The sequence below is a fragment of the Sinocyclocheilus grahami genome, unplaced genomic scaffold (assembly GCF_001515645.1).
Source record: "Sinocyclocheilus grahami isolate Dianchi unplaced genomic scaffold, SAMN03320097.WGS_v1.1 scaffold14.1, whole genome shotgun sequence".
NCBI lineage: Eukaryota > Metazoa > Chordata > Actinopteri > Cypriniformes > Cyprinidae > Sinocyclocheilus > Sinocyclocheilus grahami.
This window is the reverse complement of record NW_015505193.1, coordinates 3132054-3151545: the sequence shown is the minus strand read 5'-3', so window position 1 is coordinate 3151545 and position 19492 is coordinate 3132054. Positions and strand designations below refer to the sequence as shown.

At 36.7% G+C, this 19492-nt stretch overlaps 3 protein-coding genes across 4 annotated transcripts in view; 2 read left to right on the top strand and 1 right to left on the bottom strand.

The window, feature by feature from the left end:
• The first annotated feature begins 473 nt into the window (after window positions 1-473).
• Window positions 474-4999, top strand: LOC107600360 (DCN1-like protein 5). 2 transcript variants are annotated; one of them, XM_016292236.1, is made up of 10 exons: window positions 474-511; window positions 615-647; window positions 759-861; window positions 944-1035; window positions 1524-1594; window positions 1718-1809; window positions 1912-2020; window positions 3318-3422; window positions 4345-4447; window positions 4532-4999. In XM_016292236.1, the coding sequence occupies exons 2-10, from the start codon at window positions 629-631 to the stop codon at window positions 4585-4587; spliced, it is 750 nt and encodes a 249-aa protein (XP_016147722.1). In that variant the 5' UTR covers window positions 474-511; window positions 615-628; the 3' UTR covers window positions 4588-4999. The 2 variants fall into 2 exon arrangements, with proteins under 2 accessions (XP_016147722.1, XP_016147729.1); XM_016292243.1 differs by having other exon boundaries at window positions 495-511; window positions 615-655; window positions 4532-4990.
• Window positions 5000-5739: 740 nt separating this feature from the next.
• On the bottom strand, window positions 5740-7850 carry LOC107600863 (uncharacterized). The gene is made up of 2 exons (XM_016292834.1): window positions 7628-7850; window positions 5740-6617 (listed from the first exon to the last, which is right to left on the bottom strand). Exons 1-2 carry the CDS (start codon window positions 7848-7850, stop codon window positions 5740-5742), a joined length of 1101 nt encoding a protein of 366 aa, XP_016148320.1.
• A 2030-nt stretch (window positions 7851-9880) lies between these two features.
• The window catches only part of capn5a (calpain 5a), a 27031-nt gene continuing 17419 nt past the window's right edge, over window positions 9881-19492 (top strand). Inside the window, exons 1-3 of the mRNA XM_016292823.1 lie at window positions 9881-10211; window positions 14410-14582; window positions 18344-18475. Of these exons, the coding sequence (XP_016148309.1) occupies window positions 14418-14582; window positions 18344-18475 (297 nt within the window). The 5' untranslated portion in view covers window positions 9881-10211; window positions 14410-14417. The remainder of the gene's footprint in view (window positions 10212-14409; window positions 14583-18343; window positions 18476-19492) is intronic.

Genomic DNA, 19492 nt, shown 5'->3' with positions numbered 1-19492 from the left:
AGCAGCAAATCAGCATATTAGAATGATTTCTGAAGGATCATGTGACACTGAAGACTGGAGGAATGATGCTGAAAATACAGCTTTGATCACAGAAATAAATTACATTTTACTATATATTACAACAGAAATCAGTTATTTGAAATTGTAATAATATTTCATAATTGTACTCTTTTTACTGTATTTTTGATCAAATAAATGCACCTTTGTTGAGCAGAATAGACTCTCTCCAACCCCAAATCTTTAAATGGTATTGTTTGTTTTGAAGGACATTAAACCTTTTTTATAGGTTTATATTAAGATGTTTTTGCATTATTGTTTTCTCATTAACGTAATTGAATTAATATATATTATTTAAATGTAAAGTGTTCATACATAATAACACATAAAATCATTCTATTAATGACTATATATATGCTTTTTTTGTCCTGCACAGCAAAGAACGGTCCCATATATGATGTATCCTGGAACCCCAACTCTTCAGAGTTTTGCGTCCGTGGCAAATCTTTGTCTTGTAAGTCTTGAAAGCACACGTTTGCATTTGAGCATGAATTAAGATCTTGTATAATGCAAGTCGTGAGTTTAAAGTGTCATTTAGTTTTCCTCTGTTTTTACAGTCTGCTAAACCTGAATGGACAAGGTGCCCAAAGGTACACAGGTAGAGAGCTTTCTGCTCTTTATTGACTCTGAAATATTGAATCGAACAGGAAGGAAAGCAGCTGTCGGCTTCAATTTGTTCTGTTCGTTTGTGATTTGTTTAGGAAGACCAAACCAGCTCTCCCGAACATTCATTATGCCTGTGAAAAAGAAAAGAAAGTCATCCGGCTCAGAAGACCCCAGCATCAGAAAGTGCAAAATCAGCAGGTACAAATATTTGTTTGTTTCTCTCCGCATCTTTTACTCTTTCATACATCAGTCACTGTATCGTCACCTCTTTAAAATCCAGTTACTGTAGGACACAAACCTCAGGACGGCTGGTAAACCCAGATGATCAGTTCTCTAGCAAGAAATGTCTCGCCTGGTTTTACGAATATGCAGGTACATAAATCAATACTTTTCCTTACTCACATGCAGCCTTTTCTTAAAGTCTACATGAGACGTTATTAATGTGGAGCATTTCAAAGTGAAACTAATGGAGTAGTTCACCCAAAAATGACAATTTGCTGAAAATGTCCTCACTCTCAAGGCCATCCAAATTGTAGATGAGTTTGTTTCTTCATCAGATTTGGAGAAATGTAGCTTTACATCACTTGCTCAGCAATGGATGCTCTGCAGTGAATGGGTGCCGTCAGAATGAGAGTCCAAACAGCTGATAAAAACATCACAATAATCCACACCACTCCAGTCCATCAGTTAACATCTGGAGAAGTAAGAAACAAAGCCATCATTAATGCTACATTTCTCCAAATCTGATGAAGAAACAAACTCATCTACATCTTGGATGGTCTGAGCGTGAGCACATTTTCAGCACATTTTCATTTTAAGGTGAGCTATTCCTTATTGAGCTGGTTTTAAATCTCGTTTAGGTTCAGATGACATTGTCGGACCGGAGAGCATGGAGAAGTTCTGCGAGGACATCGGAGTAGAGCCTGAAAATGTTAGCAAAGCCCCTCCATATATTTCATAGTAAATCCTAATGTTAGGTTTTAGGAACGCTCTTCTGTCCAAAAGACGAGAAATCACTTGAAATAATGCGCACTGTGTTTTTGTGATCTTTCAGATTGTAATGTTAGTTTTAGCCTGGAAACTTGAAGCAACAAATATGGGATTTTTCACAAAAGAAGAGTGGCTGAAAGGAATGACGTCACTACAGTAAGATTGAGCTTCACGACACATGCCTTGAATATCATGAGAAATCATTCCAGCAGAAGACTTTATTATATTGGCAATTGAACTCTTCTGGTCTGTCTACAGTTGCGACTGCACAGAGAGGTTACAAGGCAAACTGGATTATATGCGCTCTCAGCTGAATGACCCGACTATATTCAAGAGCATTTACAGATACGCCTTCGACTTTGCCAGGGTGAGAGGATTTCTTTAGTGGGACAAAAATTCACTTTTTTTTCCCATTTTAAGATCAGTTAAAGGGGTCATATGATGCGATTTCAATTTTTCCTTTCTCTTTGGAGTGTTACAAGCTCTTGGTGCATAAAGAAGATCTGTAAAGTTCCAAAGACTAAAGTCTCAAATCCAAAGATATAGTCTTTATAAAAGTTCAGAGTCAGCCACGCCTACCTAAAACGGCTCGTTCTAACACGCCCCCACATGTCTACGTCACGATGTGGGAAGATTTGTATAACGCCGCCCAAATGTTCACGCAAAGAAAGAAGGCGTAACTTTTATTCTTGCTGTAGTGTTGATGTTGCCGCTGCCATGACGTGAAGGCGCTGTGTGTTCCGTTGTGAAAGCGAAACTACTTTGTTTGGTCTTCCAAAAGAGGACGATATCCTCTTCGTCATGCCTAGAGCTGATCCGTGCTGGTCGCTGAGGGAATACATCAACTTTGCTGTGGATGGCTGGATCGGCTTTCACCGTGGACGAAGCGGAGTCCAGCCCGGGGTCGTCACATGTGGTTGCCGCAAGCCCTCCGGACGCTCCTTCGTCGAATCCGCCGGCCGCGCTGTTCTCAAGCCCGCCACCTCCGCTCACTCTAGGCCGCTGTGTGTGACGCTGTGTTTCGTTGTGAAAGCGAAACTACTTTGTTAGACTATATAAAGTATAAGTCATCATAATCAGTAATCATGTCCCCACTGGATGCAACAAATGCCTCGTTTGTAATGGGTTTTAATGTTTTTGTCTCATCGCTCCGGCCGGGACACGGCATCACAGTATGGTACAGGAGCGTAACATTTCCGTCACACGTTTGAGATATTCGGCCAATCACAATGCACTGGATAGCTGGCCAATCAGAGCGACCGATGAGCTTTGTAAAAATCGACGTGTTTCAGAAAGGCGGGGCATAGAGGAGAAACAATAATGTACAGTATGTGGAAAATAATGTGTTTTTTTAACCTTAAACCACATAAACACATTGCATTACACCAAATACACCAAATAATGTTCTTTTTAGCAACATCATATGACCCCTTTAAACATTTTAGGATAAAAATCACTTGCTTTTTATCTATATAGAATTTGCAGTCAATTTTGTCTACTTATGGATGTCTTTTATCTTACAGTAGGTATAGAAAGAATCACCTCCTTTAAAATAATCACATTTTGTTGCTTTGCAGCCTGAAATGAAGACGGACACCGTTTTTGTTTTATGCAGCTGTACATTCTTTTCTATAAACACTGTATTTATCCGGTTTTATATGTAGGATAAAGATCAGCGCAGTCTTGATATGGACACTGCAAAATCCATGTTGGCACTTCTTCTTGGAAGGACGTGGCCTCTGTTCCCAGTGTTTAATCAATTTCTGGAGGTGTGTCATCTTTTTCTTCAAATCAGATTGTCTGTCAAGCTCCAAAACAGCACCGTAAAACCAGCTTACTTTTTTCCCAAGGAGCGCATGTGCTCCTAATTCGAAAAATGTAAGAGCACATAAAGACCTTTAGGGATGCAATGAAAATGTATCAAATCATTTGTATTTCCTTGATAAAGGGATACAAAGAGACATTTACATGTACTTTTTGTTTATTTGAATACAAAAAGTACACTAGGTTTTTAAATATTTCTGCTTTATGTATTTATTTAATAATTATGCAATTATTTATATTTTGAATGTTGAATTAAATGCCAGATACGTTTGCATAACTAAAACGCCAATAATAATCAGTAAAAAATGTTCCGCATTAATATGGGACTTTTAATTATAACCAAGCCTGAAATACACAGAGACTTTTTTTACTACTGCATTCAAACTGCACAAAACATATTACAGTATAAACACAGTATAATAGTGCAGTATTCATTTAATGTAAGCACTTTGAAACTGCAAGCCTGCAGAATCTGCAACATTGCTGCTTTTTTGCTCATATTTATTGAATTATACCATCGCCTTTAATAATAAGTAATCGTATTAAGCTTTATTGTGATTCCTGTTTTATGGCCCAAAATTTAAGACCTCTTAAAATCACAATGAATATGTTTGTTATATCATTCAAGATGTTTTACGGCCTTAAATAAAAATAAAAAAAGACTTGTAAATGCATTGTACACTTTGCACGCATCTATTTTTGGTCGTAAATGTAATGAAACGTTCACACTGTCAAGCACTTATAAAAGTAGTCCATTTAAAGCCAAACTGAACCTTATGAAACTCTGAATTTAGTAGTAGTAGTTTATTCTTTAATAATGTTCTGTAAAGGAGTGTTATAGCTAACAGAATCGTCTCTCTCCTCTAGCAATCAAAGTATAAAGTCATGAATAAGGACCAGTGGTACAACGTCCTAGAGTTCAGCCGCACAGTTAACACAGACCTGAGCAACTATGATGAAGACGGAGCGTGTAAGTGTGATGGGTTTTCTTCTCATGTTCTCTTATGAGATGCTTCTCAGTTGAACTGCTGCTGATCTCTGTCTGTGATTTCAGGGCCAGTGATGCTGGATGAGTTTGTGGAGTGGCATAAAGCCAGAATTGCATTATAGCACAAGCAGACGCTTGTTGGTTTTCGGTGTGCCCCAGACGATGGCATACCTCTCGAGGACTGCTTCAACATGTCTTACATCACTACCCAGAGACTCTTACAGTGTTACTTTAAAAGGAAATGGCACAGAGGAATCACAAGACAAAAGGGGAAATATTTTTCATATGTACTGAATTTGTTGCTACAGTTATATTGCCAGTGTTATATGAATTTTCTGAAAGGCGGAACACGGTCTGTTTGTAATTTCCTTTCATTTTTTTTCTCTCCAAGTTTTACTTTGTTTATAGTGTTTTGAAAAGGAAATAAATAAAGCAGTTGTAAATTAATTTATCTTCTAGACTTTACTGGCTTGGCATTCAGCACTGTTGGAGCAATGAAGTGTTTTTCATCTAAATCTAAATGTAGCGTAAATAAAAAGATTTACTTTGCATACACAAACACACAAAAGTTTGGAGTCAGTAAGATTATTAATGTTTTTGAAAGAAGTCTGTTATGCTCACCAAGGCTGGATTTAAATATTTGATCAAAAATACAAAACAATTGTGAAATATTATTACAAATTAAAATATTTGTTTTCTATCGGAATATTTTACATTTGAATGTATTGCTGTGATCAAAGCTGAATTTTCAGCAGTCACGTGATCCTTCAGGAATCATTATAATATGCGGATTTACTGCTCATGTCTGATTATTATCAATGTTGAAAACAGTTCTGCACCATATTTTTGTGAAAACTCTTTATAAAAATTTTTATAGGAAATTTAAAAGAACAGCCTTTATTAGAAATAGACATTTTTTGTAACGTTATAATGTCACTTTTGATCAATTTAATGCATCCTTGCTGGATAAAAACAATCTTACTGACCCCTTATATATTCTGATATTTGCATCAAAATTACTACTTTTGAACAGGTGATTATATTGCCTATATACTAAATGAGATGTAGACAAAAATAGCTGAATTTAAATCTACACTTGATAAGGCTGTTGGGAGATTTTGACCCAAAAAAAAGCCAGAATGATGCATAAATTAACTGTTCAGTCAGATCCAGCTATCAGACAATAGCGATAATCTCAGAATGGCACTGGTCTAACTAATCAGCCTGGTCTAACAAACTAAATTACTCTGTGAGTGATCTTTCCAGTGATCTCTTCATGTCTCTCGGCCTGTTTGTGAGTCTCTAGTGTCTCCTTCTGTAGCTGTAGGGTCTGGTGGAATGGTCTGGCCCTCGGTCGACTCTACGGCTGGGTTGAAGTCTAGAGCTTCTGCTTGTTTCATGATGGCACTGAGTCGCGTCAGTGACCTGGTCCTCAGTTTGGGCCTGACCTGGTCTTCAGCCTCCATCCCAGAGTCTTTGATGTGGCTGTATGGATTCCCTTCTTCATCATAGTTGTAGATTTTAATGACGCGGATCTTCTTCTTTGGATGTGGACTAACCGCTGATCTCGACTCTTGGGTTTGTTCTTCTGCTTCACATCGCTGAGGCTCATTTCCTGCATTATCAACATCCATGCGTTCCTGATCAACCAAACCAATGTCCACAGTGTCTTCACCATTGTTTTGGTTTTTATGGAAGGACACTGTCTCATTTAGTGCACTGGAGGTTTGTAAGTTCTTCTGTCCATTGATGTGATGGTCTTTTCTATAAGGCACACTGGCCCATATCGTTCGTAGACACTTTATGACATAGGACCTACTGAACGCACCGAGTGTGAAGGCCACTAAAAAGCTCATGATCACTGAAGATGTCACAGCCGCCACGAAATGGCTTTCTGACACTGTGTCGGCGTGAACCTCTGCCTCCCTGGTCTTCCTCTGCCCTTTCTTGATGGCTGCTATGTTAATTCTATAAGGCACAATTGTTCTGCTCATCTCGTCCAGACGGACACAGAAATAGAGTCCATCATGGCTGGATGTGGCTCTTGAAATCCTCAAAGTGCCATTGCATGTTTCCACTGGGTCTGTTTTGCTGTTTTGGTGGTTACAGCCGTCAAACAGGCCGAAAGGCGTCTGCCACCACTGCGCCAGCACTGCGGAGAGAAGAATTCAACAATCATGACTAAACAGACACTTTTCACAGCTTGAAACAATGGTCACTTAAAGGCACTTAAAATTCATGAAACATTCATCCACAACTAAAGCTAAAATCATTAAAAAAATAAACGAATAAATAAAAAGTTAACCCAAATCAAATCAAATAAAATAAAAACAGTTGCTAAGGCAACATTTCAGAACTTAAATAGAATTTAATTAAACTATATAGACAAAAAAATAAATAAGAATTACTAAAACGTTTACTAAAATGGAAATGAAAAAAATAGAAACATAACAACTAAATTAAAATATTAATAAAATTTATACTGGTGTCTCAATAGTAGTAAAATAACACTGGGTCAAACTAAAGGTATAAGGCAAGGCAAGTTTATTTATATGGCACATTTCATACACAATGGTAATTAAAAAAAATCACATTAATAAAAGCAAGGAATTACATTCTAAAAAATTTTTTTTTTAATTATTTAAAATGAAATTAAAACAGTTAAGAATAGAAAATGAGGATAGATAAATGCAGTGCAATCAGTTGTTTTATTTTATATGAGGTTTTTATAGTTATTTTATACTTGTTGCATTATTTTCTGTTAATAGGTATTCTATCTATGTAGATAAATAAATACATAAATAGATATACACTTTGTGTGTTTGTGTGTGTGTTTAAAATTAATACAAACGACACCAAGATGTGTAATGTAGTTTTGTCTAAATTTAGCGTAAATTAAGCTGTTATTTAGTGTGGCTATTTTGGGAGCAATGTTTTTTTTTTTGTAAGTCATTAATCAACTCAAATTTCCCATAAATTATTATAATTATTTTTACAGTAACTTTGGAGTTGAATGGTTAAGCATGATGAATTCAGTCAACACTAAAATGTGTTAAAAACATAAAAAAAATGTATGTTTGTCTGTATTTAATAATTAAGAAAACGTAATAAGACTTTTGAACTTCTTGCAGAAGTAAATGAATGTGTTTGTGTGCCGCTCACCTTCATCTCCCTCATCTCCGCACTGAAGCGTCAGCGTTTGTCCTGGATGAATGTGAACTGAGTTTTCAGGCCTGACCTGCAGATGCTTTGTCTGACCCATCAGAGTCTCCCGCGACTGTTCAGAGTTTCTCTCATGTGCTGCAGTTTTAGATTTGAAACCAGTGACACACAGAGGATCCCAGAGGACAATCAAAACCAGCAGAGAATTGATTCTCAACTCCATGGCGTCTAGAAGAAAATGTTCATTAACTACAATGTGTTTTTAGTAACCTTGACAGCTATTCCCAATAGTATTTCATTATTAATAATTAAATAAATATTATTACATAATTACATAAATTCTTTGACCAAAGTAAGACATATTATATATTTATGTACAGCAGCCCCAATGAGTACAAAGTTCCTAGTATGTGTCAAATTAGAGAATTTCTCACTGCTATCATTTGAAGAATGAAATACATTTAAAACCATGCAGATATATGCCATAAAGTATAGATCAGCCAGCCAAATACTCACAGAATGAGTGTTGAAGTCTGTAGTTTTCTCTATGAGAGGAGTAAAGTACAGTCCTCACATGACAGCTCTTATATTTCATCTCGTGCTCCATGTTTAAAGATTAACATTTTTCTCTTCAGTAATAGACAGGATGTCATGTGGATGAAAATGCCAGTGGATGTTTTCCAAATGTTTGAGTTGATATCATAACAGAGTCGGTTTATGGTTGCACAATATTGAGTTTTAGCCAATTAGTTACATTCTTTGCCACTGTGCTACAATTATGAAGAGGAACAAATGGAAAATTGATAATTAATCCAGCACTGTTATTTTAGAAAATAAACATTTGATTGTTTCCATTCGGTGCGATACAACAGCAGAAAAGTCATATTTGGTCATGCTGATGATACATTTCTGTCAGTGGTGCATCACCTAGATAGGCTGTGGAGAGCAGGGAAAACAATGCTTAAAGGGATAGTTCACCTTCAGTTGCTGGTCTCCATTGACTTCCATAGTATGGGGGAAAAACACTGCAAGTCAGTGGGGACCAGCAACTGAAGGTGAACTATCCCTTTAATACAAAGAAAGAAATAAGGGTTTTCCTTTTGTTGTTGATGTCAAAGTGTGCATATATACATACTTTATGCATTTCAGAACAAATTTATTCATGACGCTACTAATAATTTGGCCCAGTGTTTGATCTATTTTAATGCATTTGAAAGTTGTATTTTAAGGACATTTTGTTAATTTGGTTCAGTAAACAAGTTTTAAAACTACTGTAAGGTGTAAGATTTGGGTCCTGAAGCAGTTGAGAACCACTGATTTAGATTTACATATTCTTATTCTTATATTTCTTTCTTTTCATAAGGAAAAGGGAAAGAGAAAAATGTCTTTCAGTCCATTGGTCTAAATGCGTAGTAATTCAAATTGTTTCCAAAGTTCAGTAGTTGCTGATCTTGTATGGATGTGGCAGATCACGCCGCCCGCCAGTTTTCAGAAGATTCACACAAAAACGCAAAAGTAAATTCGGCCCAGCATTTGATTAAATGAAATGAAATTTGATGAACTCATCGTGACCTGCGCTGCGAAAAGTAACAGGTATCACGGGACACTGTATGCCATCCAGCCTTAGGAAGGAAAGGAAAGGACGTGACGTGTGGCCTAGTATGGTGTCCCATACTTGGAATTTGTGCTCTGCATTTAACCCATCCAAGTGCACACACACAGCAGTGAGTAGTGAACACACACGCGCACACACACCGTGAGCACACACCCGGAGCAGTGGGCAGCCATATTGCTGCAGAGCCCGGGGAGCAGTTGGGGGTCCGGTGCCTTGCTCAAGGGTCTCACCTCAGTTGTGGTATTGAGGGTGGAGAGAATGCTGGATATTCACTCCCCCCACCTACAATCCCTGCCGGACCTGAGTCTGGAACCCGCGACCTTCGGGTACCGTCCGACTCTGTATCCATTAGGCCAACAACTGCCCCCCCACCCTTTTTTAAATTAATTTTTATTGTATTTTTTTTAAGTTAAGGAAAAGAGGTTACGTAGGGTAATCGTTTTTACTTTTTTATTTTATTATTATTATTATTATTACCCGAGTAGAGCTAGCTTCCAGTCTGCCACGCCCGTTTTTAACTGCATCACACAGTAATCGCAATTCTGCCTGCAGCCTGCTCGTTCAGTTCTACAGCGAGCCTCATTACAACATTCACCACACGGTGGCAGCAGGAACCTTGAACATCAGCATAGTGCGCTAAACTATACGTTTCGTGATTTTCTTTGCTGGATATAGAAAACTGGATCCAAAATGACAGCTAAACCCTAAAGAGCGAGTAAAAGGCCATCGTGTTTCTCAGAAAAGTTTGATTCTGTGGCTCGATAACCATTTCCAGCCTGTGTTTCCTCTCTGATAAATGTTGCAGAAACACAGCTAAGGCCCCTCCCTCAGACTCAGAGCCCGGAGATCATGAACCACACGAGGAAATAGACACAAACGCACAGGCCGTGGACATGCGTGTGTGCACCATATGGAGCAGTAAACCTTAAGAAGCAGCAGTTCGTTCCTCAAACAGGAAGAGTTGTGCAGGTAAATGACGGCGTTTAAGCTTCTTGCAACGTTTCAGATCATGTTTACTGGGGTATTTTTCTGAGGTGTTCAGTCTAAAAAGAGCCAAAAGGCACCCGACCGCGAGTGAGTGTTTCTGTTGAGACGTGTGTGTGTGTGTGTGTGGAATGTTGAAAAGTTACACTGTAACACTCTGTAATGAACTTGATACGTTCAAACAGTTCACAGAGTTCTGTGTTCTTGACACGTTTGAATAGGAAGATTTGTTTAAGTTGTGGTTTCCAAGCCTGAAAAACACATGCATGAAGTGCAATATCTGTAAAATAGTTTTTAAAACTCTTATCCAGTTATCACAAACATTCGCAAGAACTATGGGGACCTTGATTTAGTCCATTTGACACGATGTACATTTTTTCCCCACATATTTTACATTCCAAACGTTTTTTTTTTTTTTTACAAAAACATATTGTCCTTCTAACAATAAGACATGTTTATTGGTACTCAACCAAAATTAACTTTGTTTATGGTTGCAGAACTCTTTTGTTCAGTCATTCACAAAAAGTTGAGCTTACACTGGGCCCAAAAAGTGTTTGGAAGCTCAAATGACACTTTGGAGCAGTGTAGGGTAGCGCTCATTTCTCCGATCATAAATGCAGACATGGTTTTATGTTTACGCGGCGCAATATGCAACGCAAAGCGTAAAAAGTCATTACAATCAGTAATTATGTCCCCACTGGATGCAACAAATGCCTCGTTTGTAATGGGTTTTATTGGTTTTGTCTCGTCGCGCCGGACACATGGAAACCATAGACTGTATGATGGAAACACAGTATGGTGAGGGGCGTAACATTTCTGTCACACACTTGAGGTATTCGGCCAATCACAATGCACTAGATAGCTGGCCAATCAGAGCACACCTCGCTTTTCAGACCGATGAGCTTTGTAAAAATCGACGCATTTCAGAAAGGCGGGGCATAGAGGAGAAACAATAATGTACATTATGTGGAAAATGTTTTGTGTTTTTAAACTTTAAACCACGTAAACACATTGCATTACACCAAATACACCAAATAATGTTCTTTTTAGCAGCATCATATGACCACTTTAAAAGACATTGAGCATAAATGAGGAAAAGTGAAGTTAACCCTGTAAAACATATTAAATAATAAAAATCCTTTTTTTTTTATTAAATGGAACAATTATTGAAGTTTTAGGGGGAAATTGCACATGATTTTTATGTATCATTTTTAATATTTAATTATTTTGTTAGATTATGAAGCTCAAACTCAAGCAGGAGTTCAGGAGTTCAGAGGCTCAAACTGAGCAAAAATATGCAATTTGGTGCAGATGCTGATATTTATGTGGGAAAAAATGTAAATCAATGAGATCTTTATAACACTATAGTTGTCACTCTATATCTCCTAGTATATACAACACGTATATAGTGATGATGATTGAGATAATAAATGTTCCTCAAAAGCCTGATAATCATATTTGATACTCGCATCTTGTATATGATAAAAAAAAAAAAAAAAAAGTATGGATAATCAAGTAAACCTTAGTTGCGTCAGTCCAGTAAGTGTTCTTCTTAAAATATTAAGAGATTTTAGCACAGATGATGCATGTTTTCTTTTTTTTAATGCAATGACAGTGACCCATTTTAAGCGTCCAGAAAATTTCTGAGGCCTTTCAAACTATGTCAACAAAGACGCACCCTCTGGAAAAACACTATGCCGTCGCTGACTCATTATCATGATCCTGATTGTCCAGAATGAAGATCCATGTGTTGTGAAATAGTGTTTGTCTTCAGAAACCTGGATCTTTTGTGCTTTCAGTGTGATGGTGCGGTTCTGTAATTCCGGTCTGGATGGGTGTATGGTGTCTTAAACAGATTAATCTGAGCTCTGTATCGATCTTTTCTCTCTCACAGTCGTGTCTAATGCTATTATGGTTGTGTGCAGATGTGAATGGGGTTCGTCTTTCATTTGTAAATCCTGCAGGACGACCCATGGTGTTCCGTCAAGAGTGATGAACACCAGAGCAAAAAGCAGAAGCGTACCGTAAACTTAAAGGAGGGGCCAGTCGTGCTTATCAGATGCTTAGAGACAATTTCTCAAATTTTTTCCTCTTTTTGGATGTTCTGGTTTGACGGCGTGATACTGACTCATGTCTCACTGCTCATGTGGCTTTTAGATGTGTTTTGCATGAATGTTAAACAGTTTTACATAAGGAATAGTTCCCACCATGTCATTCCAAACCCATATTATTTTCTTAAGGCAAGACATGCAGGCAAAACCATTGCTTTTCAGGCATTGGTCAATTTTGAGTTGTTTTTTTTTTGTTGTTGGCTATTTTGCTTCCATAACATGTATTCTTTTTAGACCAGTGGAAAGAAAACACCCAAAATACACATTTAAGTATTTAATTGTTTATATTTATTTATTTATTTTTTATTTGAAACCTATTCACCGAGTGCGTTGCCATAAACCCAAATAATTATATTTTACACAAAAAGAGATGTTTGGCAGAATGTCAGAGCTTCTGAATTTTGGGTTTTCATTTTTGTGTTTGCTTAAACATTTGCACTTTATTCTTAAAGGAATAGTATACCCAAAAATCGAAGTTTGCTGAAAATGTCCTCACCCTCAGGCCATCCAAGATGTGGATGAGTTTGTTTCTTCATCAGATTTGGAGAAATGTAGCATTGCATCTCTTGTTCACCAATGGATGCTCTGCAGTGAATGGGTGCCGTCAGAATGAGAGTCCAAACAGCTGATAAAAACATCACAGTAATACACACCACTCCAGTCCATCAGTTAACATCTGGAGAAGAGAAACGCTGCATTTTTGTAAGGAACAAATTCATAATTGAATGTCCTCTATACATAATAACGCTTCCTCCAGTGAAAATGTGGTCTGGTCTGAATCAGGAGAGAAATCTGCACAGATCAAACACTGTCTACAAGCCAAAACAGCTCTAAACAAATACGCGGCTGGATTTTGATGTGAGAGACAACAGGAGAAGGACTTTTTCACTGGAGGAAGAATTATGGATAGTGGACTCGTATTTTGGCTGGAAACTACGGATTGAAGTTAAAAACATCTTAATGATGGATTTGTTTCTCACAAACATGCAGCTTTTGGCTTCAAAAGACATTAAAAGGATATTTCACCCAAAAATGAAAATTAAATCATCATTTACTCACCCTGGTGTTGTTCTAAATCCGTATGCCCTTCTTTCATTTTCGGACCATGAAAAGAGATTTGAACAAAAATGTGCCACGCGCGCTTGTCTATAAAATGCCGGTATATGGTGATCAATGTCAAGCTTTTAGAAAAGACGCAAAAGTATCACAGAATGGTCCCGTGTGTGATTTTTTTTTTTTTTCCCTTCGGAGTGAACTGCGATGCTAATAGTCTCATGAATGCCCAGTCCTCCACAGAGACCAACGGCCAAGTCAGAATATTCGGTAAATAATGTTAAATTGGAACACTTGGAATATGTGGCTTGTTTCGCACTCTGTGATACTTTTGCGTCTTTTTTAAAAGCTTGATGTTGATCACCTTACACTGCCATTATATGGACAAGCACGCGTGGGACATTTTTTTTGAATGTGGTCCAAAAAAGAAAGAAGGGTATACAGCATTCGGACAACACGTGGGTGAGTAAATGATGGCTTCATTTTCATTCTTGGGTAAACTATCCGTTTAACTGCTGGACTGGAGTGGTGTGGATTACTTGTGGATTATTGTGATGTTTTTATCAGCTGTTTGGACTCTCATTCTGACGGCACCCATTCACTGCAGAGGATCCATTGCTGAGACACTGATGCAATGCTACATTTCTCCAAATCTGATGAAGAAACAAACACATCCTAATCTCAGATGGCCTAAGGGGGAGCACATTTTCAGCAAATTTTCATTTTTGGCTGAACTATTTCTTTAATGTCGTACTGTGTTAAATGTTATTCAGGCCAGAGAAACACATCCAAAACGGTGTTTCTACATTAGGCTTTTTACTCTATTATATTAACGACACTGACATCCATAACTCAGTTCCTGTTCTGAATAAATCATATTTCCTCTGAAAACGCACCCGTACACCAGAACAGATCAGGCACAGTAATAAGGGATGTTGCAGTAAACCAATCCCACCGGCCAGGTCAATAACCCGCAGAAGGTTCCTGCATTATGATCTTTAGTCTGCGTGTCATTCCAGACTGCAGGATGTTCTCGTCAGTGAAGCCGTTTGAAGGGCAGCAGTTTTCAGCCCTGAGGAAACAGTGCCAGCAGAACAGGACTCTGTTTGAAGACCCCGTCTTCCCCGCTGTGGACCAGTCGCTCTTCTTTCATGGAAACCGCATCGGAAAAGTCACCTGGAAGAGACCAAAGGTAAGGAACAATCGCCACTGGTGCAAATAACGTGAGTCATTTGTTGCATAATATGAACCCGCTGCTGCATTTGTGGTGTAATCTATATGAATTTTGTGTGAAAATGTTGGTCTATTTTCCCTATTGTATTATTAAATAAACCGAATTTTGTTATAATCAGATGTATTCCGTAAGTCTGGTCATTTAACACTTAATGTTCAGAATTAAACTTGTAATTAGTCTATTTTACCACCTTTTTAAAAAAAAATTTTTTTTTTATAAAATTATTTTATAATCCAATTTATTTTATAAATCTGATAATTCAACACTTGACGTTCAGGATTACAGTATGAAACTATATATTTCCCTATTTTATTATTTAAAAAAGTCTAATTATTTTATAATCTAATTTATTTCACAAATCTGATTATTTAGCACCTACACTTCAGGATTAAAATATGAACTGAAAGTATGAGCAAAAGCAGAAGTTAGACTTGATAATATATGATATAACTATATGATAATTAGTGCCCTTTCGTAACATTAATGCACTTTAATAATTTGAAGGTTGGTTTTATGGCTGGTTAGATTAAACCCATCACGTCGTCATAACTCCTATATCTGATCTGTGTGTGTATGGAAGGTGTGGCTCTTTTGGCCGTAGATCTTGTGTAACTGGACACCGTGTGTTACTTGCACGTTTAAACTCATGCCAGATAAACGTGTTTATAGTTGAAACAATACCCTCTTCATACAGTCCCCTGCTCGACTCCTTTTTAATGCTTGAGAATATTATATTTAGCCAAAGATTATAATAGTTATTGTTTAGAAATGTGCATGAGTAAAGGTTTGTGTACAGGACTGGTTTCCTGTAGCTGTCATAACTGGAGACTTGTGTGGGATAAATAAATGTTTTCTTAGTATATAAATAAACCTGAGTCAAGATGTATGTAGACCATGGCAAAAATAATAAATAAATCTGTTTTCATATGCAATGTTCAGTACACTGCCGTTTAAAAGTTTGTGGTATATTAGTATCTTTGACCAGCTTGTGACACATCTTCAGAAATTCATAAATAAGCACAACCCTTTAGTGCAGAAGGTCTTTAAAATGATGAAAAATGTAAATTGTATCTAATCTCATGACTTGTACTGTATGAAATGTGTTGTTTGTTTCTCTTGTTTTCAGCAGCATTTAGCTAAAGCTCATCACACAAGCCCTAAAGATCTTTGTCAATTAAAACTGAATCCAGTCCATTAAAGGCTCTGGGAAAAATCTTTTTGGCAATCCATTAACTAGTTAAAAATGCATGAGGTTTTAAGTGATCATTGAGTGGACTGTCATTGTTAGATAAGCTTAAAGCTTGCTTTATCTAGTGAGCGGCTAATGTAACTGTGTTTGTGCAGTGATTTTAATCTGTAGATTTTTTTTGTTTTTCTTCGCGTTTTATCATCTGCCAGGTGAAAATGGTGCATTTGATCACTTGGTAAAATAACAGCACACCTCTCTTCAACAAACTCACAATTTGAGGAATCTTTCATGTCAGGAACACAAACATTACACCCAAAGTTTAATACTAAGTATGCTCAATAGTAAACACCACTAGAAAGGTCACACAGAGCAGCATGTTTGCATTTAGGGAGCATCGCTTCATATATTCAGGACACTCCCTGTTTCTCCATCCATCATGAATGACGGTGTTCTGTTCAGGCATGTGAGTGCAATGTTGTTGAACAAGTGCTATGCAATCTTCCGCCCACTAGAAACCTCCTGTGTCATGAACTGCTGAAGTCTGTTCGGCCGGTGGCAAAACAGACCTTCACTCATGATTGAATGTCACATGAAGCAGCTCTTCCTCACTGCAGCTGACGTTTTCTTTAGCATCTGAAATGATACTTGAGTAAAGTTGGGGAGGGAGAAAGAATGTGCAGCTCCATGTTTGTAATGTAGGGATGCATACTTTGGCCCAAATTTTTTAAAATTATTTTATCATTATTATATCAGTATGACTATGTAGTAGTAATAATAATAATAATTATTATTATTATTATTATTTCATTTTGATTAAAGCTGCAGTCCGTAACTATTTTTGGTTAAAAATGATCCGATATCAATATTTGAGCAAGTACATAACCAGCCAGAGTTCGAAACTATCACCTTACTTTAGCCCGATTCACAACGGTTATCTTATAATAATGTTTTCTAATTTGAGTGGTACGGGAAATTTGAGCATGGCACTGCATCATTACGTCACGTCTATAAACATAAAGTTGTCCCGTCTACTAGGCTATCGCATGTGAGGATCCTGCAGGTGGCCGATCGTTTATAGCCTTTTCTCACAGCAGCCAGAATAATTAAATGTATCATTTTGAATGCGGATTGTAATCCAGAAAGGATTATGTGTTTATGAAACACATGTGAATGAAATTAAATGATATTCCAGTTTTAAATGTGCTTCTGATTACAGATAGCCTGGGATTACATAAGATTTGTATTTTAAAGACAACCAGTTCGAAGGGAGCATAATTTAGCTTTTTGGGTTAAAAGAATGTCTTAATATGAAATTCGAGTGGTATGACAATTAGAGATTAGACTGTGCAGAAATTGAAATCTACTCGCTTATACACACTATACTCATAGTCATGCAATGCTGATGTTGTTAACATTAACAATTTGAGAATAAATTTAGATTCAATCACCATTGGTAGCGCGATTTATTGTAATGCTTTTTTCCTCAGTTGGTCAGAACAAACGTGGCAGACTTGTTACTTACTTGTTCAGATGACAATATACGGTGAAAATGCTTATTTGAGTCATATATTCCAAGACGTAGGCTAGAATCTGTGATTGCGAAGTACAGTAAATATCCACACCACTGCGGTGACTGACCACACATACTCCTCAAAACATTAGATTCATCCGCGCTGGAGCCGTGCCGGAGCACAATCCACGCAAGCTAGATAATTCTGCACACAGCTGCAAACTTTGTAATAAAACAATTTCACTGTAAAATAAAAGATTAATAATGATACTAATAAAATATTATTTCGATATATTATAATAAGTAATATTAAAATATAATATAATTAATATTGGTTTTATTATTAGTATTACTATTAACAACAACAACAATAATAATACATTATAATTATTATATCTTAAGTTCTTAATTTTCAGCCATTAAACCGTCAATCTTTTATTTTACTGGAAAACCTCAGGAAACCCTTAAAGTTTCTCCTTTGTTGGCAACAGGTTCATAAACACTTCTTACAAATCAGGTGAAATGAATGATGCACGTTGCATTCCCAAATGCATATGTGCCTAAATGTGATTATATTATATTTATTTAAATAAATCCCAACCAATGTGTTTTTGATTTTGTTTTAATTAATCATTCAATGCCAGTCTGTTGAAGTCCACATAAAATAAAAATGCTCCTCAAGCTCTTGTTTTTTTTTCTTCTTTTTTTTTTTTTTAATATCTTGAATTTCATGTTGACTTTTAACCAGAAAAACCAGCTTCCCCATGTTTGTTGCATTTCAGGAGAAAACTAACCCTTAATCTAAGCTTTTAAATGGTTAGTTAGAACATTAGACCATTTCAGCAGTCATTGTACCTCAATGACACACTAAACAGGTTAATCAAGAACAGCAAAACATGTCTGGATTAATTAGAGGTGACAAAAACACACTGCCCTGCGGTCCTTCTGTAACTGGACCCTGTTTAATACATGTGTGAACATAGAGAATCATGGGAATCTCTTTGTCTGTCTGTATAACAGGAGCTGTGTGAAGACCCGCACTTGTTTGTGAATGGGATCAGTGCTCATGACCTGCACCAGGGGCAGCTGGGAAACTGCTGGTTTGTGGCGGCCTGTTCCAGTCTGGCCTCCAGAGAAGCTCTGTGGCAGAAGGTGAGTTCATGCCATTAGTGCTTAGTTACCATGATAACTTCTACCTAGTTACCACTCTTTGTAACACTTGTAACTTGTCATGTTTTATGAGATACTGTAATAAAACAGTATAAAAAATTAGAGCATGATGTGAGCAACGCTAAGGTCATTTCCCAGGAAATGCATGAGCTGATAAAATGTGCATCTTAAATGCAATGTGAGTTGCTTTGGATAAAAAATAAATAAATCTGCCAAATGCATATACGCTACTGGTTGAAAGTTAGGAAAGGATCATGCGACTCTGAAGACCAGCTGCTGAAAATTCAGTTTTGCATCACAGGAATAAATTGCATTTTAGAATATATTACAATAGACAACAGTTATTTTAAATTGTAATAATATTTCAGATTTTTACTGTAATTTAAATTTTAAAAAAGCAGTGTTGTAGAGCAGAAGAGACCGCGTTCATAATTATTCTACATTCAATCCAAAATTTTAATTTAAAACAAATACATATTAATTAAAATAATAGCTCAAACAGAGCTCAGGAACTCTTGGCGAATTTTAATTTCTTGTTTTGACGCCAGTGATGGCTAATGCTAATGAAGCACCTTCACTGGAACTAAAATAACTAATTATGTTGTTTTGTCTGAAACACTAATATAATTAATATTGGTTTTATTATTAGTATTACTATTAACAACAACAACAATAATAATACATTATAATTATTATATCTTAAGTTCTTAATTTTCAGCCATTAAACCGTCAATCTTTTATTTTACTGGAAAACCTCAGGAAACCCTTAAAGTTTCTCCTTTGTTGGCAACAGGTTCATAAACACTTCTTACAAATCAGGTGAAATGAATGATGCACGTTGCATTCCCAAATGCATATGTGCCTAAATGTGATTATATTATATTTATTTAAATAAATCCCAACCAATGTGTTTTTGATTTTGTTTTAATTAATCATTCAATGCCAGTCTGTTGAAGTCCACATAAAATAAAAATGCTCCTCAAGCTCTTGTTTTTTTTT